Source organism: Rhinolophus ferrumequinum, chromosome 6 (assembly GCF_004115265.2).
Source record: "Rhinolophus ferrumequinum isolate MPI-CBG mRhiFer1 chromosome 6, mRhiFer1_v1.p, whole genome shotgun sequence".
Taxonomy (NCBI): Eukaryota; Metazoa; Chordata; class Mammalia; order Chiroptera; family Rhinolophidae; genus Rhinolophus; species Rhinolophus ferrumequinum.
Genome location: NC_046289.1, coordinates 63632847 through 63657181, shown reverse-complemented (window position 1 = coordinate 63657181; position 24335 = coordinate 63632847). Strand labels below are relative to the sequence as shown.

The following is a 24335-nucleotide window of genomic DNA, read 5'->3' as shown; positions in this document are numbered from 1 at the left end:
CTTAAACATCCTTTTACTTTTGGAGTCCAGGAGACTTTTCCCCCAATGTATGGAATGTTTTGTTGTGTGAAACTTACAGATTCGGGAAGAGGACAAAGATCCAGTCTACTTGTACTTTGAAAGTATGATGACTTGTGCCCGAGTTCGAGTATATGAACGAAAAAAAGAACAGAGACAGCCATCACCATCCCCATCCCCATCATTTCAGCATCAGGGCTCATGTCATTCTAGTCCTGAGAACTGTAGTGCAAAGGTGAATAACTTATTGCATAATTTCTCTTTTTAACTTTTAGTTCCCTGTTGCTGGTGTTAGAATTTGCATTATTACCAGAATAGTTCAGAGTAATTCTTGTGGGTCAGAGAAGGCTTACTTGATGTGTATTTCAATTTATCTGTGTCTTTGCCTACCAGTTCTTTTTTTGTTTGTTAGTTAGGAGAATGGCAGGCTAAGGGGTATCTGGGTTAGGAAACGGGTATTACAGGGCTTGGGGTTGGGGGACCATCGGGTTGTGGGGGCGGCAGGATTAGGGGGTGTAGAGGTTAGGGAAGTGTTGGGGTTATGGGGAGCGTCGGATAAGAGGACTTAAATATTACAGGGCATCGGGGTTACGGGGCAGCGGGGTATAAGGTTCAGAGGCGTTGGGGTCGGGGGCAGGGTTGGCATCCAGAGGACTGAGAGGCGCAGATGCGGCTCCCACAAGCGGCTTCCTGCATAGCGCATAGCAGGCGGGCCTGTGGGGCAGTATGCGCGCCCCTGTACGGGTTGGGGGAGCTGCTGGCTATTCCTCCCCACAGGGCCGTATCCCGAGTTCCCCACCTGGGGGGTGAGGAGTGGGAGGGGGGCTCTGGGCAGCGATTCTTCCGGACAGCGTGTTCTGGTCACCGTGCCCTGATGTCCAGTCTGCGACACTTCTGCATACCGATTCTAGAGAACTGTCCCCATTATTCTTTTTAATGGTAATTTTTAAAGGTTTAAACATTTCTGGTTTTAATTAAATCATTTAACTATAGTTACTAGGATTTGCATCTTTGTATGTAGGTGAATTTTCTAAATAACTGAAGTTTATTTCAGCTGGTTTAATATTTATTAAACATCAAATATTTTTCCATCTTTACTATAAAGTACAATGTAAATTCTTGGTGACTCGGTCACTATTAAGTACATTACAGAACAAGACTACTTATTTTTGCCATGAGCTGTATAATATGATAGTAATGCAGCTGTGCATGTAGATACGAAGCTGTTGTCCTTTTAACCTTTCTACTGTTTTCAGGCTTCTTTGAGAGATTTAATGCTTATGTCCTAGTCTGTTGATATTAAATATGCGTTGAATTGAAGTATTTCTGTGTTATTCCCTTCTTCAGGAGCCCAATTTGGAACAGCAGCCCTTGAAACCAATTACCTGTGACCTGGAGGACGATTCTGATAAGTCACAAGGTCAGCATGAAAATGAGATCTTACCATTTGATAGTAAATACTTAGGTGTGGATTATAATAAAAACGGGGGAACCAGAACTGCCACTCCAGAATATGTCCACCTACCCTGTTAACGTCTCTTAAAAATAGAGCCAGTAGATAAATTTTTTCCTATTATTTGGTCTATCACTCCTGTTCTGAGAAATAAAATTTATTCGTTGATATGGTATGTTGTTGCAAGAGACATTTATGATGACGTCATTGATTTTCTTTTTTAAACCTCTTTTCAAACCTCAGTAACATTGACATCATTAACTATTGAAATTTTCTCTCAGGTTCTCAATAGCTATTGCTATTAGAGAAGTGCAGAAGGAGAAAGGAAGGAAAATTGCTGATTTATCTAACAGGCTACTGCCAGATCTTTGATGAGTAGTAGTGTCTAGGGAGTTACCTCTTTGTTTTTGGTTTTGCTTCCTAAGACTTTAGACACTTAAGCAGCAGTGCTTCCCAACTTTTTCTTTTCGTTGATGGCATGGTATACACAAACAGGGAAAATGTTTTCATAAGCACACTGGGGCAAGTGAAGGAGGCAGCGGGGCTGGAAGGATCCTGCCATAGCGTGCGTGACCTCCCTGAAGGCTGAGGGGATTTCTATCCTGACGTACCTGTAACTGGAGCACTTTTGTTGGGAGGCTGTACTGTAGCAAACTAAGTGCCCAGTGAAATATACATCTAGGTAACATGTTGCCATGAACATAAAATGTGGTGAGTTGAGTAATCTGCATATAATGTAGAAGTGAAGCAATCATATCTAGAGGCACAAAAGTAATTTATAAGTATTTGCAGTAGAAACTAGAGGTAGAGTGCACTTAAAAAAAAACCAGAGAACACTCTCTTGCTGTTCTTTAGGATTGACTGTACTTACTACATGTTATAAAACATCTTGCAAGTGTCTTTGCGTTGCGTGTATGGATGGCAGAGCACTAAACCACACCAAACAAGCTTAACCTTGATTATAGGTCGTGCTTTGTTTGCAAGATAACACTTTCTCATGTAATAGTTACGGCTTTTTAGAGCAGTCTGAACTGGGGCTCCCTTTTTATTCAAGAGCCTAGTCAGCAGGATAGTGAAGACTATTGTAGTCTGGTTCTCTAGAATCTTTCTTTTTCCTGGAAAACTCCCAGATTATGAGTGTTAAATTACTACTGAAAGGGCATGGGAATGAGACACAAGGCAACTGTTGAATTTCTATACCCCTGGAACTTTTCTGAGAACTCAGGGAAAGTAAAAGTCTTTTCAAAGTTTAGTACAAAATGCTGTGATGCGGAATATCTTTGAATTCTTCATCAGAAAAGAGCTGGAAGTCTTCCTGCAATGAAGGGGAATCCTCTTCTACCTCCTATGTTCATCAGAGGTCACCTGGTGGTCCCACCAAACTGATAGAAATCATCTCAGACTGCAACTGGGAGGAGGATCGGAACAAGATTCTGAGCATCTTATCCCAGCACATCAATAGCAACATGCCGCAGTCACTTAAGGTGGGCAGCTTCATCATAGAGTTGGCTTCTCAGCGAAAGAGCCGGGGTGAGAAGAACCCCCCTGTTTATTCTTCTCGTGTGAAAATCTCTATGCCATCATGTCAAGATCAAGATGATATGGCTGAGAAATCTGGATCAGAGACTCCTGATGGTCCATTATCCCCTGGGAAAATGGATGATATCTCTCCTGTGCAGACAGATGCCCTGGATTCAGTAAGGGAGAGATTACATGGAGGCAAAGGTCTGCCCTTTTATGCAGGGCTTTCTCCTGCAGGGAAGCTTGTGGCCTATAAACGTAAACCCAGTTCAAGCACATCTGGGCTTATCCAGGTGAGAATTATCTTTAATCTGGATGTAGCACCTTTTTGCATTTAGGTAACATCTTGATTTTTCAGAGCCCTTTGTGGGCCTTATGTCATTTATCTTCACATTTCCTGGGAACTGGGTGACAAAATCATCTCTTTTTGTAATAGGCCTAGGTTAGATGCATACCTGGAGCGAGTTTTGGCACATTTATAAAAAATGTAGAGCCCTTTGTTTTTAATAATTTTCTTTCTAGTGTTCCCAGAAAGTTACTCCTCTTAAACTTTATTATCTGGGCTCTAGTGATACTTTGACAACCAAGCAAGGATAGTAAGGGATCCAGTTTAGTTCTTGGGATTATTAGCAGATAGCTTTCAAAACAAAACAGGGTGAAATTGATTTTAAAATAGGCAGTATATGTTTGGAAACTTGGAGAAAAATTTAGTAGGGTATTATTTAAATGTGTAAAAAATTTTTAAAAAATGAGCCACAATTTACTTTTTTCTTTTATTTGATTCATAGGAGTTTTGCCAGTATAATTGTTGTAGGACAAATGTCTCTATCCTTATTGTTTAGTAATTCAGGCAGGTTATATTAGTAAAATTACCCTGGCATGTAGAAAGTCCTTTGAAAGAGAAGTTCTGAATTAAAATGTAATCGTAATCAAAAAGGTTTTCTCTTCTTGCTCAGTGACATTAAATGCACTTTTATATCAGAGAAGCAAATATGTGGAAGTGTCTAACATTGCTACAGTTATTTGACTTTATTAGCTTGACCACTGCCCTGGGCTATGGACTGTCATAATAATATGGCTGATCTCTTTAATTAAAAACTTTTTATTGCAGTTTATTCTTGGTGGTCCTATATAACTGCTTCTGTTGGCATTTCTTACACTCTTTAATGATGAGGAGAACAGTGTTTTCTCCTTATTTGTTAATTGATACTTTGAGAGCAGAGGCTTACCTGAAATCATTTCTAGAGAGACTAGATTCCCCGAAATACAGGCATAGAATTTTGTTCTCTTCCCCTGTCTAGGACTCAGAAAGCCACCATAAAATGTGAACTTGCATAGCAGTCAGGCCACTGTAGGCTTTGGGGAAGCTGCTGAGTCGTCTCCAGTCCAAGTCCCAAAGGAGCAGTAGGGATATCTGATCTGGACTCCACAGAGCCTGAACTACTGTATAGTAAAGTTTACTTTAGGATGGAAAGATCATGTTTATACCAAACCGAGGCAAAGACATTCCTGATCTATTTGGGAATAATCACAATTTTATTTAAGTAGCAAAAACTAGTTATGTTTTGTGTCTATGGAGAGAGAGTGGCTTGCTGTAGCCGTTCTCCTTACCAGTTCCCTATTAACTTAAAGAGAAGGAGTTTCTCTACCTCAGTCTACCCCTACTTCCCTCTTTAAATGATGTAAAGGAGGGACAGAAAAGAATATCTGCTCTAGCCATCCAGCAATATGAGTTAGAGAACATGGGTAAGAAATTGGGGAGGTTTTTGTTTTGTTTGTTTTTTCTTCGAAAAACAAAACAAACAAAATACTGGCCTGCTGCCCAAGATGGGCAGTCTATCAACTCAGGCAGTAGAGAAAAATCTTTACTTCATTCATTGTTTTACTTTCTTTTGACAATTTAGTGAGTATTTCTAAAATTACAGTTAGCTTCTACTAGCAGTTAATCTTGAGCCCAAGTTTTATTCAAGAGATGAAAACAAATGTCTTCAAAGTTAAGTTTTTAGAAAACCGAAAACTGAGGTGATTTTGTGACTTAGGTTATTGTAACAATGACTTTCGCATAAGTTAAAGTACACGCACCATGTGTTTCCCAAATGTGAAGTACGCTTGAAAGCACCCTTGTGAGAGGCCTTCAGTATGCTCCTCTGGGCTTGTCAGAGAGATTCTGCGGAACATAGTTACTCATTTTTTGCTGATGATTGTTAATAATGTAACCAGAATTGTTTATTGACAAGTAAAACAGTTGGATGAATCCTGAGATTTAACTGTATCTTTCACGTATCTAGGATGCAGATGTGAGTTTCTAAGGTTCTGTTTCTAAATTATTAAAATGAAGGATGAGATTAGTTCAGACTATCAGATGACAGAATTTTTTTTCTCACCTCCTAGATACCTCCTTATTATGCCAAATGGGAGAAGTCCATTTCTTTTTCCCTTTAAATCTGAAAAAAATAGACTTTTAAAACCTTGTAAAAATGAAACCCTTGTCAAGGGAGATGAGTTAGCAAGAGAATTTTATCTTTACAGAATTTCTCTTTGCCACTTGTTTCAGGTTAATGGTAAGAGTTACCCGCAGGCTAAGTTGCTATTGGGACAGATGGGGGCATTGCATCCAGCCAATAGGCTAGCTGCTTATATCACAGGCAGGTTGCGACCCTCAGTCCTGGACCTCTCAACCCTCAGTACTGTCATCTCCAAGGTAGCATCCAATGCCAAGGTGGCTGCATCCAGGAAACCACGTACCCTGTTGCCTTCAACATCCAATTCCAAAACGGCATCCTCCTCCGGCACTACAACAAATCACCCTGGGAAGAATCTGAAGGCATTTGTTCCAGCAAAAAGACCAATTGGTAAGTTGGACTATATATATGTTTTGGAAAGACCTGTCACTTGGTGTCGGGCCAGTGGATACAGTATGGAAGTTGTAAATATTGGAGAAATAAAGAATTTGGCATTATTCTTATTCTCGATGTACATCTGGCTTGAATTTTTTCTTTTACTGTTTGGTAACTCTTCTGATAACCTAAAGTACTAGATGACTTAAACTGTAGTTAGTTTTACAGTTATTTACCAGACTTTTAGACTTTTATTAATGTAGAAAAAGGTTTTTCAGCTATGGTTTTTCAACTGTGTTTTTAAAAACATAAGACATATTCTTAAATTCTTTCCCTAATTTGGTATTTCTCCTAACAGGACGGGTATTTTTGGTAGCAGTCATATGTATGTATGTTCCTTGAATTTATGAAACCAAGGAGCTAGCAAAATCAAAGTGGACTGAGTTAGTATAGGCTTAAAATATAGAAGACTCTTGTAAAACATAATTTTGAAACATTGCTTTATTCACCCCTGTTCTGTGAATGAAAACTTCTTTTACTTAACATTTCAATACTAGAGTCTATAATAAATTACCTTCTTGAAAGCATTTGTGTTTTAGCGTTGAGTATATACAGTTGGTTTATTGAATTCCTCTTTGTGTTATTTCACATCTATTTAGGAATGTTAAGTAAAAGTGTCAGTTACTGTATTTTTTTCCTCTAATAGGAAATTGAAGTCTCTGGCTGAATGCTGGAGTTGCGTGAAGATGGAGGATAGGCATTGTATGCGTTAAAAAGAACTCATTTTACCTCTTTTTAAAAAGTAGATTTATCTGGTAATTTTAGAAATAAAGTTTTTTTTGTTTGTTTTCATGGAAAGAAAAGCAGGTTTATTCAAAATGCCAGCATTCTGTGAGAATAAGATGGTGGACTCCTGTCCAAAATCCGTCCCCCCCAAAATAAGCAGTCGTATTCTGCCCTCTCCTGAAAAATGTCTTCATACGTTTTAGAAATATGTAAAACTTAACTGTCCCATAAGAGGACAGCAATAAAGAGATGGAGGTGCTGGGGCAGAAAGGAAGTGGCAGAAACAAGTTTTAAAATTAGAGTTGGGGGGAAAAAATCTCCTTCTTACTTTCTTTACCTGTTTTAGTGTGCTGCTGTATTGTCTTTAATGTAACTGGCAATTTGGCTATATTGTGTAGCCAAAGATTTTCAGTAGGAACACCCAATTTTAATCCCTTTCTTGTTAGAGTTATAAAGGGGTTTGGTTTGGGTTGAGGGAAGTGTTTGATTTCTGTGGATGGAAATTGGCACTTACATAATGCAGGTAGGTAGTACCTGTAAGAAATTGACCCAGTGGTGCACACGATAAATGTTGATAAACACAATCACTTAGAGGATAAAATATGAGAACTGAAGATTTTGACCTGCAAATTTTTATTTGCAGCGGCTCGACCCTCTCCTGGTGGTGTGTTCACACAGTTTGTGATGAGTAAAGTTGGAGCCCTGCAGCAGAAGATACCTGGAGTTAGCACACCCCAACCCCTAACAGGGCCACAGAAGTTCAGTATCAGACCTTCTCCAGTAATGGTCGTCACACCTGTGGTTTCTTCTGAGGCAGTTCAGGTGTGCAGCCCTGTGACTGCTGCTGTCACTACTACCACCCCTCAAGTATTTTTAGAGAATGTTACTGCTGTGACACCTATGACTGCTCTTTCTGACGTGGGAACTAAAGAAACTACTTGTCCTTCTGGTGCCACCACTGCAGGGGTTGTTGAGGTCTCTGAAACTAATGCCAGCGCCCCTGTAACACCTACCCAGTCCACAGCCACTGTGAACCTTATCAAAACGACTGGGATAACTAGCCCCGTGGCGTCAGTGGCTTTTCCTAAGTCTTTGGTAGCATCTCCTCCAACCATAACTCTTCCTGTTGCTTCCACTGCCTCCACCTCCATAGTCGTGGTGACCACAGCTGCGTCTTCCTCCATGGTGACCACACCAACTTCATCTCTTGGCTCTGTTCCCATTATCCTCTCAGGAATTGATGGGAGTCCACCAGTGAGCCAGAGACCAGGTAAGGCCTAGATGTTACGAGCTGGTTTCCTCTACAGCTGTTTATATAACCTTGTGGTTGTGATAGGATGATACGCGTAGATAGGGTAACAGTGTAGGTGTTTCTGCTATGACATGATACACGTATTCCTGAAAACCTTTGCATTCTGCAAAATTGAACAATAAAAATAGTAGAGCTCATGGTTAATACAGGGTTAGGACAAATCAGCAAAAATCTATGCAACCTTGTAAGCAAGGCACTAATAAAAACCATAGCTGGGACCTTGGAGATAAATTGAACAGCCTTGACGGACGGTTTTAGTGGGGCTGGAGATTTCCTCAGGTTATTAAAAATACTCAAAAACATTAGAATGGAAACGCTGCCTGAAGGATACTGAAATTATGCCTATGGGAGTGGAGCTCTGAGCCAATAAAGCCGCCGTTAAGGTGGGCACAGGAGGAAGGGCAACCTGTGTGCTGAGAGCTAGGGGTACACCTCTGTGGAGGCAACCCAAATGTAGGGGCTCCCTTTTTTGGGGGTGGAGTGGGCTGGTGCTTCTTTTTAATTTAAAAAGAAAAAGAGATCACAAGGCTTCTGCTTATGTGGCAGCGAAGGTGAAGGCTTTCTCTTTCTCTTTGCTGAAGATTAAAATTCTAGGTCCTCTTGCCTAGAAAAAAATCATTTGTGAATCAGCCCAACTCCCATATACTACTGACATTATTCAATTTAATTACTATATGCAAACTGATTGAAATAGAAATAAGGAGGCATATTTCTTTGCTTAGAACTCCTAATGTATTGCATGTTTATCAATTTTTTAGTTAACATTTTTCTCTTGTTGGCTTAGGTTAAGTGAATTTGAAATAGGAATATCTTACACTTTTGTAATTTTTATATCCTTATTCAACCAGCTAAAGTAAGTAGTTTTCTTAGTGTGCTCAAAAAAGGAATTGCTGTAGAAAAGTGAGATTTAAGGGTAAATAAATAGCCGACAGCAATTCTGTCTTAGTTATTGATATTTTTACTACTAAATATTTTTGCCTTTAGTGACATGGTCCAAGACCCTGTTGATGTTTTAGGAAAGAAATGATTTGGGAGTTAGTTCATAAGTTGAAGTTCTGTTGAAAGGCAAAGTGAATAACAGTATTAAATGTGTTGTCTTCTGCTTCTCCCCCCTAAATAAACATAAAAAAGTCTAGTTTAACATATCATTTTGGAAGTGAGCTCGTTGTTGATGAAACTGCTTTGACTTCCTATTGAATCTCAAGGTTCATATCTGGTCATATTTTAACTGGTTATGTTTTCTAAACCATATGGATTCTAACCATTATATTTTGAATTCTATCATGAAACTGTATAGTCATTGAGCTTTTTTTAGTTTATTGTTTCTCAGATTTCAGTCACTCAGAATATACATTCATGTAATTTGCTCTTGTTCCCATTTTACTGTATTAATGTTTTTATTTAATCAGCTCATTTGTTTACTTGAGTGTATTTTAAAAAGGAGCAATCTTCTGTAATTGGAAAACAACATCACTTGCAAAAATAGAGGTTAACCCCATAAATAAATACACTGCAAACAATAATAAAAAATAATGTATTCTAGCTAGCGCCTATAATGTAGTAATCTTAGCATATGGCTTGCTCTTTCGGTTAAAGAAAGCTAGATAGAAAATGCTGGCATAATATTAAAGACATAATATCAAAGACTGGTACTTCTGTATATAATCAAAAGATTAAAATTGAAAAGGGAATTACTTGCTGACAATGTGATATGGTTTATTCTGTATCTATATACTACCTAAAACCTAGTACCTTCTGTAATACCACTTGAGGCAAGGCTAATCTTAACGGATTTTCTTATCTGCTCTTTTATAAATGGAGCTGACTCAGATAATTGCTATTTCTGAGGAAGTGGTGTAATTTTGTTCTAGGTTCATAAAAGAGGGTCTCAACTCAGGCACTTAGATATCTGTGACTGTTTCATTTGACTTCCCTTCTTTTTCTCTTCCTCCTCCCACGTTTCAATAAATAATGCCAATTTAGCATGTGTGTTAAAGGCTGCATTCATTCTCTGAATTGGAGAAATTTAATTTTGAATCACTCTAAAACTTAATTTAAATAGAAATGTTCAGGAAATTAATGCTTTAACATGTTCTTAATTCACATAAGATAGATGAATGTGTTTTTTTTTTTAATTGCACACTTTTTTTCATGAACAGTTTGGTCTTTGTGTTTTATTTCATTTTCAAGAGAAGTCCTGGATTTTCTGTATATAATTTGTCATGTAAATATTGAGTATGACTTTCTTTTAGAAATTTGGTATGTTTCGTGGGCAGAGTGTCTGTTTGGATATCACATGTTAAGCTAAAATCTTTGTTTTGTTTGGTTTGTTGATTTTCTGTTTAGTGATAAACTAATGAAAAGATTTATTAATAATGTTAAATAAGTTTACTAAACTTGAATGGTAATATTAGATCAGTTTCATTTATGCTTCGTATCGTTATTCCTACCTTTTTATCCCCATGGCCAGAAATCTATCTGTAGAGTACTCATATTATTTTTCTCCATGTCTTTAGTATTTCTAAATATCTCTTCCAAAGATTAAAGTGCATCTTTAGGTACTATTAATGGTTTGAAATCTCTTTTAATTCACATCTTCATTAAATTTTTGCTTTTTCTATTTATTCTAACACTGTCTTTCACCTCTTCCTGACTGGGCTTTATTTCCCTGCTACTTTGAGGTCTCTTAATTTCATTCCATTTTGGGGGGGTATGTATTTTTTCCCTTATGAAAAATAATTTCTACAAATCTTTGTGCTTATTTGTTAATGAATTTTAAAAGCCAAGACGTTTTTTATACCTCATAATTTTTAGTCCTTGACTTTATCTTATTTGAATATAACCTGTGAAACTAAATCGTAAGTCTAGTTAAGTGTTAGCAGCCTGAATTTTAAATTTTATCATGAACCATCTCTAGTTTGAATAAGAATCCAGATTTAGAGGACTGCCCGTGTTTTTCATTAGGCAGAAGCATTGTCCCTTTAAATGTACCTCTTGACAATTGTGCTTTCTTTTATTTATTTATTTTTAATTTTAATTTTAATTTTTTATTAGTTTCAGGTGTACAAAGCAACGTAATAGTTAGACATTTAAACCCCTCATATCCCACCCCCAAGCTACTACTACTCCGAGGTCTTATATAGCTATTACAATACCATCGATTGTCTTCCCTATGTTGTACTCCACATCCTGTGACTACATATACCTATATATTTAGTTGACATTCAGTGTTACTCTACTTCAGCTCTTCAGGTGTATAGCGCATTGGCCAGGCATCTACACAGTCTTATGACGTGATCCCCCTGATAAGTCCACTGCCTATTCAGCACCTTAAATGATCTTTACAACATTGTTGATTATATTCCCCATACTGTATTATCAATTTGTATTTCTTAATGCCTTCACCTTGCACCCATCCTTAACCCTCCTCCCGTCTTAAAGAAGTCCCCCTGAGAGTCCTTGTAATACTGGTTTGGTGGTGATGAACTCCTTCGTTTTTGTCTTGTCTGGGAAACTCTTTATCTTTTTTTCAGTTCTAAATGACAGCCTTGCTGGGTAGAGCAATCTTGGTTGTATGTCGTTGCTTTTCATCACTTAGAATATTTCCTTCTTTCCTGCTACTCCCTTCTTGCCTGCAAAGTTTCTGTTGAGACATCAGCTGACAGTCTTATGGGGGCTCCCTTGTAGGTAACTAACTGCTTTTCTCTTGCTGTGTGTAAGATTCTTCCTTTGTATTTAACCTTTGGCATTTTAATCATGATATGTCTTGATGTTGGCCTCTTTGGGTTTATCTTGTTTGGGACTCTCTGTGCTTCCTGGACTTGTACATACAAGTACATTTCCTTCACCAGGTTAGGGAAGTTTTGGTTCATTATTTTTCCAAATAGGTTTTCAGTTCCTTGCTGTCTCTCTTCTTCTTCTGGTACCCCTATAATGTGAATGTCGGTACGCTTGATATTGTCCTGGAAGCCCTTTAAACTCTCCTCAATTTTTGGGGTTCTTTTTTCTTTTTGCTGTTCTGGTTGGGTCTTTTCTGCCACCTGGTCTTCTGCATTGCTGGTTGGATCCTCTGCTTCATCCAATCTACTGTTGATTCCCTGTAATATATTCTTCATAATATATTCTTCATTTCCATTATTGTATCTTTTATTTCTGACTAGTTCTTTTTGATGGTTTCCATCACCCATTTTTATGCCTCCTATCTCTGTTGAAGTTCTCCCTGAGATCATTGAGCATTCTTATAACCAGTGTTTGGAATTCTGTGTCTGATAGATTGCTTATCTCCATTTCGCTTAGTTCTTTTTCTGGAGCTTTGTTCTGTTCTTTTATTTGGGACATGTTTCTTTGTCTCCCCATTTTGGCTACCTCTCTGTGTTTGTTTCTATGTATTAGGTAGGGTTGCTATGTCTCCTGGTCTTAGTAGAGTGGCTTTATGTAGTAGGTGTGCGTGGGGTTCACTGACACAGTCTTTCTGGTTACCTGAGCCACGTGCTCCAGGTGTGTCCTTTGTGTGGGTTATGTGTCCCCTCCTCTTGTAATTGAGCCTTGGTTGATAATTGCACATCATTGTGAGGGACTGACCCTTGGGCTCACTGGTTGTGAGGACTGACCTTGACTACAGTGGAAGAGTTGTTGTGCAGGGGCTGATCCTATGGAGCAGGATCTGCCTCAGCATGACTCTGGTGCTTGCCCAATCCACCCGTTACGTGTGTCATACTTGGAGGTGGCTAAGTGATGCTCCACCTCGTTTTAAAGCTGGCCACTGGGGGTGCCAGACCCAGGACCACCTTGGAGGGGATCTGCTGTAGGCCTACTTCAGCCACAGCCCTTGCCCCACCCGGGGCCAGCCAACGGGAGCCAGAGAGAAATCCACAGATGTCTGCCGCCCGTGCTGTGCTTGGAAGCACCTAGAGGGGCCAAGCCGCGAACCTAGGCCGGCTGCCATTAGTGCCGGCTTAGGCCTGCTCAGCCAGAGGTACAGGACACGCTCAAGCCAGATGCTGCTTGTCTGGGTTTCGCAAAAGTCTGCCTTTGCTTTCTTTTCTCACCACTCTAAATGTAAGGCTCTGCAAAGTTCGGTTAATACTTAGGTTTGAGATAAATTGTTCTTAGCTATAGGACTATTAAGTGGTGTATCATAGAGGTACAGGATTTCACCAACTTTATAATTCAGATTAGAAGTTATTTGTAGCATGGTCAGATTCTATGTCACAATAATTTTTTCCTAAATGTGTTAAAGGGAAATTCTGATACTATGTTTCCATTTCCTGTTTTTCAGAAAATGCCCCTCAGATTCCAGTGGCTACTCCACAGGTCCCTCCTAACCCAGTGAAACGTACTGGGCCTCGATTGTTGTTGATTCCAGTGCAGCAGGGTTCTCCTACTCTTAGACCTGTCTCAAACACACAACTTCCAGGACATCGGATGGTCTTGCAGCCTATTAGGAGCCCAAGTGGAATGAACCTGTTTAGGCACCCTAATGGGCAGATTGTCCAGCTCCTCCCTTTGCATCAGCTTCGAGGCTCTAATACCCAGCCCAACTTACAGCCTGTCATGTTTCGGAACCCAGGTATAAAACTGGAGATCTTTCTTTTGTTGAATCATTTGGCCATATGGTATATAAATATACCAGCATTGGTCTTCTTAGTCACTTAGAGTCACCTGTTCAAAAAGAAAAACATACCTTGAAAGTCTTGATATGGGCAGTGGTGAATTAAAGTTTTCTTTTTCTTACCAGGGTCTGTGATGGGAATCCGGTTACCCACTCCTTCTAAGCCTTCAGAGACTCCACCATCTTCTGCTTCATCCTCTGCTTTCTCTGTTATGAGTCCTGTAATTCAGGCTGTTGGGTCTTCTCAAGCAGTGAATGTTTTCACGCAGGCACCGTCATTGCTTTCTTCTGGACCTAGTTTTGTGTCTCAGTCTGGTACACTGACCTTGAGGATTTCCCCTCCGGAACCACAAAGCTTTGCAAGTAAAACAGGCTCTGAAACCAAAATAACCTATAGCTCAGGAGGGCAGCCTGTTGGTACAGCCAGCCTCATTCCTCTCCAGTCTGGTAGTTTTGCCTTGTTGCAGCTCCCAGGACAAAAGCCTGTTCCCAGCTCCATTCTTCAACATGTTGCTTCTCTTCAGATGAAGAGAGAATCTCAAAATGCAGACCAGAAAGATGAAATGAACTTTTTAAAAAGAGAACAGGAAACGAAGAAGGTCCTACAGTCAGAAGGGGAAGCTGTTGACTCTGAGGCTAATGTAATAAAGCAAAACTCAGGAGCTGTTGCCTCAGAAGAAACCCTGAATGATTCTTTGGAAGATGGGGGTGATCATTTAGATGAAGAATCCCTTACAGAAGAAGGTCCTGCAACTGCTGAATCTTCTAAGCACTCCTGTGTCACTGGGTCACACACAAATGAAAACTATAAAGATGTTGATGAAGATGGGATTAGGAATCATGACAGTTCCAAAGAAAAACTGACTGTTCTAGAAATTAAGACCATATCTGAAAAAGCCAGCAATGTGACAGTCCAAAGTATAAGCAATGTGAAAGTAGAACAGCAGAAAGGCTTAGATAGTCCAGAGGAAAAATCAAATGAATTTCCCGTCGTCTCTAAGGAAGAATGTAAATTTGAATTTTCAGGGAGCATAGTTGTGGAGCATCAATCTAATCCACAGCCAGAGGCCAAGGAGAAAGTATGTGGAGGTGCTGTGAAGGACAGCATTAGGGAGAGATGGAGAAAACAGCTGAAGGGCCCAATGACCCGGAAATGTGTTGGAATTTCACAAGAATGCAAGAAAGAGGCAGATGAGCAGTTAATTAAAGAGACTAAGACTTGTCAGGAAAATTCAGATGTGTTTCAACAAGAGCAAGACATCTCTGATTTACTTGGAAAAAGCAGAACTACTGAGAATACCAGAGTTTTAAAAACTGAATGTGATTCTTGGAGTAGGATTTCTAGTCCTGCAACCTTCTCCATTGTTCCAAGGAGAGCTACAAAGAGGAGCAGAGAGGAAGGACATTTTCAAGGTCACTTACTGCTATCAGAACAGATACAACTAAAGCAGGAAAAGAAGACTGGGCGAAGCAGTGCTGACTTCAGTGTTTTGGATTTGGAAGAAGACGACGAGGAAGATGAGAATGAGAAAACCGATGATTCTGTTGATGAGATTGTGGATGTTGTTTCTGACTACCAGAGTGAGGAGGTTGAGGATGTAGAAAAGGTGGTGAGCTCATTTTTGTTGTGGCTGAAACCTCAAGGATTTAAATGATTTATTAGAGACAGTATTTTTTCCAGAAGATCACTAAGACCTTGATACATTCAGTTGAATGCCTAGATTTAGATCACGATTAAATGACTTGGTAGTTTTTAGGCTGTGTCAGTCAGGTAACATTTATTGAGCGTATACTGTTCTTTGAGACTTGTCTGATGTCATGGAAAGGCTGGCTTAAGCCTTTGGGGGATAGATGCTCGAGAGTCCCTATCACGTTAGATTTAAAGAAAAAAGAAAAGAAATCCTGAAACCACTAGTCCCATTTGATCCCAGTTAGTTTTTTTTTTTGACATTTTCTATCTAAAGTAGATAATAGGTTATCTGGTAGAGATATAAGAAACGGAATGGGTGACCTTAGAACTGGGGGAGAACTTACCTACCTGCATTTAGAGAGATGTTGTTCTTTTTGGAGAAAAATGGAAAATACCATTTGTTTTAATATAACTGTGCCCTGGGTTGCTTTTTAGTTATCTCCCAAAATTAAATAATTAGTTTTTAGAATTGATATTCTGAACTTTGGTCATCTACTTTTGTAATATGACCTTTATAATTTGTTTGACACCATTTTTGTAGACTCCCTATTTAGTGTTGTTTGTACTGAACTAAGTAACTGAGAGTCAGGTATGGTATAGGGCATGAATTGGGCAAACTTTTTCTGTAACGGGCCAGATTGTAAATATTTTAGACTTTGCAGGCTAGATGGCTTGCTGCTGCAACGACTCAATTGCTGTCGTAGCATGAAAGCAGCCATAAAAAATAGTAACTGAATGAATGTAGTAGTTGTGTTCCGGTATAACTTTATTTACCAAAACAGGTGATGGGATGTGTGATTATCTGACCTCTGACATGGGATCTGCTGTAAATCATAAGGAGATTATAGATAGCTGCCTGTGTGGGTGCCCTGAAATCTAAGTAAGTCTCTGTCTTCAGGAGCAGATAAGGTGGCCCTCTGCACTGATTGTCATGCAGTTGGTTGTTTTAGAATCTCACTTTCTTGAGATTCATTCAGCCTTTATGCAGATAAAACATAACAAAAAGATTAGTATTTTAAAACTCTAAAATGTTTAAATATTTTAATGTTCCTGTGTTAATTATTTCTATACCTCAGTTGTCTCATTTGTAAAACAAGGATCTAGCTGTACAATTGGATGATTCTGTAGCATTTGCCTCAGTGTCCTATCTCTAGCCCAATCCTTTTTGAGGACAGATGACCTGTAGGTAGCTGAAGGATCTGAATTCACTGAGTTTAGTAAGAGTTATATTGCAGATCTTCTTGCGCTTTTTGCAGTCTCCCATTGTAAGTCAGCCTGGGTAAGCATCAGACCAAAACCAGTCCAACTTTAAAACCAGTGAAAACTATTGCTATAGTAGAACTGACTTACTAAAACCTTTAGAGTGTCATAATCACACAGGGTGGCATTGCTTGAATTTCCTAATAGGGAATCTGACATACAACAAAGTACATTGACCTTTTTTAATTAAAGTAATGGCAGTACATTAAAATATCTCTAAAACCTAAATTCTATATTGTATTTATGTACGTGTATACACCTATGATATCTTTATGCTTGGGATTAGCATTATATTGGAATAGTGTAAGGAAAGTTGTGAGTAGCCTATAAATCATCCATTGTGAAGTTTATTGGATATTTACAAAGCCCGAAGTTAAAGCCATGCAATGCAGTAGGCAGACATTCTTCAGTTTTATTAGGTTGGTGCTAAAGTAATTGTGGTTTTTGCAATTGTTTTTGCACCAACCTAATACTTTTATAAAGCATCTACCTACATTACTATTCAGACTCTTTAGATTCTATTGTGACTTCATGATTTAGCTTCCTAGAGTTAATTATAATATACATTGTTTACATTGTTTAAATTTAATATATGTTGGTTAAATTGTGCTTAAATTGGGGAACATAAATGATGGCTTGCATTTAGTGTCTTACCAACCTTATGGAGCATATAATTTGGGGGTAAGTAACTTTTCCAACAAGTTTAAACATAGAGTTATTAAGGTGATGGGGACGCTTCATTTGAGTTGTGCCTCGCTTGTCCAGTATAATTATAGATAACATCTCCTGTTTAGTTTCTGGCATAGTAAACACTACTTTTAAAGGTGGACTTAAAAATATCTGCATATCTCAGTCTATATAGTTATATAAAATATACAGTGAGTTTCTGTGACAGGTGCTCAATAAATGCTTACTGATTGACTCATTTTTGTGGTGTAATAAGCAAGTAGAGCAAGCCTGGGCTTCTTTTGAAATCTAAAATTCTTCAAAAGCTCTCATTTTGTGGGATTGAGAGACTTAGAAGATTCGGCTATGTTGTGTTTCCGTATCTTCCTTGAATATGTTTTTGCGCGAGTCTGATAGGAGGTTAGCCACGAAGCACTCTTAAAAGAACCGGAATTGTTCTCCTTTTCACTTCCCCCATGCCAAATTTTAATTTACTGCTATTTCAGCTTAAAATTTATGCAGCTTTACTTCTGTACCTGAATTTTGTCCACTAGAAATAACATTGCAGTATCAGTACAGCTTTTGGGGGACTTTGTTCAGTCGAATGATGTCTGTTTAATACATATCTATGATTTATAATCTTGTTCTTGGTTGTTAACTCCAGCAGTATGTTGCTTTATGAGTTAATTCCTTATGATTAATTAACAAGTTTAGGATTATCAGTACTCAAGATATAAGACCAATGTATGGCACTGGTTGGTTTTATAAAGGGGCACATTCATTTGAAAAGTGTAGGTGTGCTTGCTTTCCAGTACTTTATTTACTGTTGGAATGCTGTGTTTCAGAATAACTGTGTAGAATTCACCGAGGATGACGACGAGCAGGTGGACATCGAGACGGTGGAAGAGCTCTCCGAAGAGATTCGTGGGGCCCACGTGAAGGGCACAGCTGCCCACACACAGACTTTTAAACAGCCGTAAGTCTTCATTCTCTTTGGATGGTTGTTGTTTTTGGACCTTAAACAAAACTGTTCTGTTAGGAGCTCTGGGTAACTGACCAGGTGCCTTTATTCCTCTAGTTTTTTCCCGATTAATAAATGAGGAGAGAAGCTGAAATGCAGAGGTACTTAATTTGCCCTGGTTGTTACTAGGAGACAGTGTGTAAATGTCAGTAACATATGCTTTTGGAGCCTGACACATTGGTATTAAAATATTAGTTTTGCTAGTTTGTACCTATTCAGCCTTGGGCAAAGTCTTTAAAAATCTCTCTGAATCTTAGATTCTTTACGAATGAAATGAGGAAAATGCCCCCATTTGAAGTGTTAAGTGAGATATTAATATGCAAGTATTATAACTGACATGAGTGGACTGCTCAACAAAGGTTGGTTCCTTTATCTTGTAAGAATAAGGCATTAAATTCTAAATTTGGTTACTTTACTAGCTGAACAGGTGGGATACAGTTAGGAAAATTTTCCTACCTGTTCAGCTGATGAGATGAACATATAGATGACATGATAATTTGCTCAGGAAAATTTATTCCCTTTTCTCTTTTAGTGAGTGAGCCTTGTATTGATCAGGGATTGGGGTGTGAGAGAAGGAAGGGAAAGAAGATATGATTTCTTACTTTGTGCCGGACATTGTGCTTTTCCTGTTATCTCCTTAACCACCATATAAAGTAGCAGTGAGTTGAGAGAGTGCTTCTGTATCCCGAGTGACGCTGTGAAGGTCGACGGAGGCCCGGGGAAGTAGTCCTAGTCGTTTTCTTCTCTCCAGAGCTAGTTGGATGTTAAAGTTGAAAGAATTTAAATCTCTTAAAAACTTAGACTTGTTTAGCAGTATTGGCTAGATATAAGTTCAGCGTAATAAAATTGAATTCCTAAACAATAGCAACAAACAAAAAATGTAATTTAAAAACTAACATTTATAATAGTAATAAGTTGCACAAGACTTTTATAAAATGTTATTGAAAGGCATTGAAGAAGAATTCACTCAATGGGGAGTTACTGTGTTAATGGACTGAAATAATGGAGGGTCCAAGAATAACCAATACACAAAGAGCACACACTGCTGTAAAGGAGCAGATTGTTAAGAATTTAAAAATTTTTTGTCAACCAGAACACCATGTAAACAGTGAAAAGGCAAACTCAGGCTATGAAGAAAATATTTGTAATACATGTTTGACAAAGAATTAGTATCAGGTATATAAAGTAATTGTTATATGTCAGTAAGAAAAATTGATTCAGTTAGAAAAAGTAAGTGTTGGACATCCCAGGCAATTCACAGAAGAGGAAATCTGGATAGCTAGTAAGCAATGCAAATTTGTTCAACCTCACAAATGATTTGGGAAATGCAAATTAAAACACAATGACTTTATCAGTTTATACCAGTAAGATTGGCAACATTAAGATTTTTGATACTGCTATCTAGTTGTGGAGCCATGGGAACATGGGGAGTCTAAATTGTACAACCACTTTGGAGAGAAGTTTGATATTACTAAAGTTGAAGAAGTGCATGCCTTTCTCTCCCACCCATCCATTCCACTCCTAGGTATATACCCTAGAAAAGCACACACATATGTATAAGGGGTCGTGTATGGGATTGTCCTTTATAGCATTGTGAAAATTTGGAAGCAATCTAAGTTACTAACTAACATTCTGAAAAAATAAATTTTGGAAAATTCACACTTTGGGGTACTATATATATGGCAGTTAAAATAATTGAACTAGAATTATATATATATATCAACATGTCTCAGATGTAATGTTGAGCTAACCACATCAGTTAAAGAAAGATACACTATATGTAATATAAAATCTTTAAAGTGCTACATAATATTGTCTGTTTAGGGATATGTCATACATTCCTAGTAAAACTAAAGATGTGCATGGTAAACTCAGCTTGGGAGTGTTTACCTATGAGAAGAAAGGAAATGTGATTGGGTAGGCTGCATTGCATGAAGGATCCTCCTGTATTTTTTAGAGGTTTTTCAAGCTAGATGTTAGATAACTGGATGTTCATTATATGTTTGTCTTTACAGTTTTGTATGTCTGAAATATTTCATGATTGAAAAAAGTAATTTGTAGTTTTAGGGACTATTTGGACAGTTTCTTAGAGAAAACAGTATATTGTTGAATAAATCATATTGCCACATACTGGACCATGGAGAAAAGCGGGTTATAAGTTAGACAATTTGGGATGGTTTGGTTTAATATAACTGTGAAAATAGGTCTTAGATTACTGAATTTCAGTAAGACATTGGAAAATACTGTCTTTATCTAGGTGCCGTACCCATATCTCTGCAGATGAAAAAGCTGCTGAAAGAAGTCAAAAGGTATTTATAATATACTTAATGATAATTACTCATTTCAAATTGATACATTTGTCCTTAGGGTTAAAAACTACATTAGCTATATTAGATATTCTTACCAGTAAGTTAATATAATCAGTTTTTTTTCCCTGTAATGAAATTACACTATTGTTTTTTCTCTCTTAATTCTCTGTTACCCCCAGATGATAAAATAATTTAGAAGAATTAAAATGGATATGGCGTTTATGAAAATTGATGTGTGCTTATCAATTTTCATAAAACTCCATATCCATTTTAATCCTACAAACTAATGATGTGATGTAAAACAAACTGGCATTCTTCCTTGTCTAGGCTCACGATGTTGAGTGACCTGAAAAATTAATTATTCTCTGAAATGATGGCTAGCAATTTAAGGAGCCATGAAATTATAAACTTTTGATTTTATTAATGTATTCACTGTATGATATCATGGTACCATAATGAAGCATGGTTTTCTCTTTGTCCTAACACTAAAAATGGAAGAGAGTTTGGTTATTTAAATAATTTTCTACTTGTTATTCTGTCTTTTTAATTTAAGAGTTAAGTACAATGATGGAGATTGGGTTGAGTTGGAGGGTGGTATTCAGGTCCTTTCAAAAACCACTGGGTGATTAGTCTGGTTTTGGGGATCATCTGATACATATTTACATTCGTGTAGTCATTTTGTGTATATTATTATAGTTTTTCATTCATCCTAAAGCATTTTTCAGATATAAGAATTTCATAATAGCTTATTTACATAAGCCATTGTTTTTGTACCCTAATTATTACATGCAAATTATTTGTAGTGTTTTGCTATATTTACACTTGGTGTTAGTTTTCTTTATTCTCCCATACTATACTAATGCTCAGTGAATTTAATTTCAGAAAGACAGTGGTTTTATATAAGAATTTTGGAGTACTAGCAGGGTTATGATAAAGAGAAACAGTGTTAGATAAAACAGAAGACAATTAGAAACATGGGGGGGACACAAAACCAACAAACTGTAGAGAACAGGAAATGTAGTTACTCACTTTGAATAGTGTTCACATTGTCATAATAGGGTAGCCACTGGTAACAATTTTTTAAAACTTTTATAATCCGAACAAAGTATGGAAGACTTAATTTCAATCTTCAAAAATGTTTTAAGTACAGATGACAGGTTAGGAAGTGAAAGAGGGAAGAAAAATAAGGGGAAGGATAATGAGTGCTGATACCGTATTTTACAAAGAGAAACTGTTATTGATGAATTGAGAGATTGAAACAGAATTCACGTTGCAAAGGGGTCAATAAAAGAACTAAAATTAATGATATATCTATGTTAGGATGATTGGGGTGGTGAGATGTGATATGAGAGGGGTGTGAGCTAAATCCTCTTCTGTGTAACAGGAAGTAAATAGATAGCATTGAAAATTGAGAAGAATAAGCTTACAGTACTGTTTTGTTTTTGTTTTTGTTTTAATGTAAATAAAGATGTAAGAACCAGAAAAAGCATCTAAAAGCATCAAAAAGGGGTTGTTTCTGAAGACCCATGTACAGGTTCAGGGCATAGTTGCTTTTCATTAAAAGCCTTTTAAATGTTTCTATTTAAAACCCTATGTGTATCTGTTCTTTATAGTAAACAATTTTAAAAATTGAAATGGAATAAATAGAAAGGAAGCCTAAGGCATCCTGAGGGTCAAGAAAGACTTTTCTGAAAAATGCAAAGTTTGAGTTTTAAATGACAAGTTAAGAATTAACACTGTTGAAGTTCAGTTTGGAGGAAGGATAGACAGTCATGGTAAGATGACTAATTGAGAGGCTGTTATGATAGTCCCGACAGAAAATGGCAGGTGTCAGATCAGAGCATTGCCATTTGGGATGGAGGAGGAGGGAAGGTAGATGTGAGATATTTAAGTGGCAATCTTTTGTTTGGACAGGCTCCACCAATGCCTCTAAAACTGAAGCCTGATTACTGGAGTGAAAAACTACAGAAAGAAGCAGAAGCTTTTGCTTATTATCGCCGGACACACACTGCTAATGAGCGGCGCCGGCGTGGTGAAATGAGGGATCTCTTTGAGAAACTGAAGATCACATTGGGATTACTTCATTCTTCCAAGGTTTCCAAAAGTCTCATTCTTACTAGGGTAAGTGTTCTGTGTAAATGACAAATAAGAGCTTGACTAAGAGAATATTCTAGAAATGTTAGGAGAAGAGAAAACATTACCATATGAGGGAGATTGAGATAGAGCTGTACTTAACATGGAATGTTGACTAGTGAAGGCCCAATAAATCCTTTAGGGGGAAAAGTCCCTAAATTGAATCAGAGTAGCTTTTCATTGAAAGATTGATTTTCAATCTGCTGAGTTAATCCTCCTTCAAATAAAGTCAGAAACCTGGTAAGCTCTGTTTAGCACAATCTCTTTACATTGGTGTTCTCCATAGCATTTAGAAAAGTTTATCACAGTGAAAAGCACAACATAAGTGAATTTTAACATACTTCTTATGTATGTCAATACAATTGACAGTCATTTTTAAAAGAAAATCTGAAATATTCAAGGTAGCAGAAGTTTTAAGTTTTCATGTAGAGTGTCTAAGGTAATTTCATTTAAATTGCTTTTAAAGTAGAAGTTGGAGGAGTACAAAGCAAGCTTTCATATCCCTCTAGAACAAAGTTATTTCATCCAGATTTTACTAGAAGATAATTTTAAAGTTGATTATTAAAATCTAAGCAGAATGAAATGTTTTGTATCTCCTTACAGTAGTTGGAACACCTGTTAACCACTCAGTGATACTTTTTTGAAATGCATATTCCTAGAAGTATAAGCCAGAAAATCTGCAGTTAAAAAAAAATTTCTAAAACATTAAGAATTCTTTTAATGGTATTAATAAAGTTCTCTAAAATATTAGATTAAATTTTTTTCATTAAAGAAATTGTGTAGGCCTCATTCATTTTTAGGAAAGAGTGAATTGGTTGACATGATATTATTTTTTCTGTTCTAGGCATTCAGCGAAATTCAGGGACTAACAGATCAGGCAGACAAGTTGATAGGACAGAAAAATCTCCTGACTCGCAAACGGAATATTTTGATACGGAAAGTATCATCTCTTTCAGGTGAGCTATGTGAATGATCTCTGGTAAAGCGTATAATAACAGCTTAGTGAAGAGAAATCCTCAGATCTTTCAGATACTACTTAGTTTAAAGCTTGATTCCCACAGTTAACAGCAGAGTTATCTTTTGACTGGGTGGGATATTTCTTCTGCATTATAAACACTCTTACCTTCCATAGTTTTGGGGAATATAGTTAAATCAACTGGATTTCAGTTGACTCTATTTCTCATTATTATGTGGGGTCATATAGAGAGTGACAATTTATTCCCTGTCAACCTATAGGTAAGACAGAAGAAGTGGTCCTGAAGAAGCTAGAGTATATTTATGCAAAACAACAAGCACTAGAGGCACAAAAAAGAAAAAAGAAGATGGGATCAGATGAGTTTGATGTGTCTCCCAGGACTAGCAAACAGCAGGAAGGATCTTCTGCATCATCTGTAGATCTTGGACAGATGTTTATAAATAACAGAAAGGGGAAACCTTTGATTCTTTCCAGAAAAAGAGACCAGGCCACAGGTAGGAGGGACATTCTTCGCTTTCCTTAATGTAGATGAGCATCAGTTTAGTTTAGTGGACTGAACATCTTGTGGCCATCATTTTAGTTTTAATTGAATGAATTAAATATAAATACACGTTGTATAAAAAGTAGATCCATTAACTACATTAGATTTTTGTTTGTAGCTTTCACCCTCAAGCAAATCTTAAGAAGTTACCAGTCATGGTAACTAACATTTAAGACCTCCTTCTGATAGCAGTCTACAGTC

General features: G+C 37.6%; 1 protein-coding gene across 16 annotated transcripts in view; it reads left to right on the top strand.

Annotated features, from left to right (window-relative positions):
* Positions 1-24335, top strand: part of MGA (MAX dimerization protein MGA) — a 131746-nt gene that overhangs the window by 101565 nt on the left and 5846 nt on the right. For 6 of the 16 annotated variants that reach the window (XM_033107244.1, XM_033107245.1, XM_033107249.1 and 3 more), the window contains exons 11-22: positions 80-253; positions 1366-1438; positions 2768-3285; positions 5547-5844; positions 7259-7885; positions 13206-13496; positions 13665-15148; positions 18000-18130; positions 20433-20484; positions 22399-22605; positions 23462-23573; positions 23854-24087. In XM_033107244.1, coding sequence (XP_032963135.1) covers positions 80-253; positions 1366-1438; positions 2768-3285; positions 5547-5844; positions 7259-7885; positions 13206-13496; positions 13665-15148; positions 18000-18130; positions 20433-20484; positions 22399-22605; positions 23462-23573; positions 23854-24087 — 4201 coding nt within the window. The remainder of the gene's footprint in view (positions 1-79; positions 254-1365; positions 1439-2767; positions 3286-5546; positions 5845-7258; positions 7886-13205; positions 13497-13664; positions 15149-17999; positions 18131-20432; positions 20485-22398; positions 22606-23461; positions 23574-23853; positions 24088-24335) is intronic. The other 10 variants (XM_033107256.1, XM_033107255.1, XM_033107252.1 and 7 more) reach the window with 10 other exon arrangements.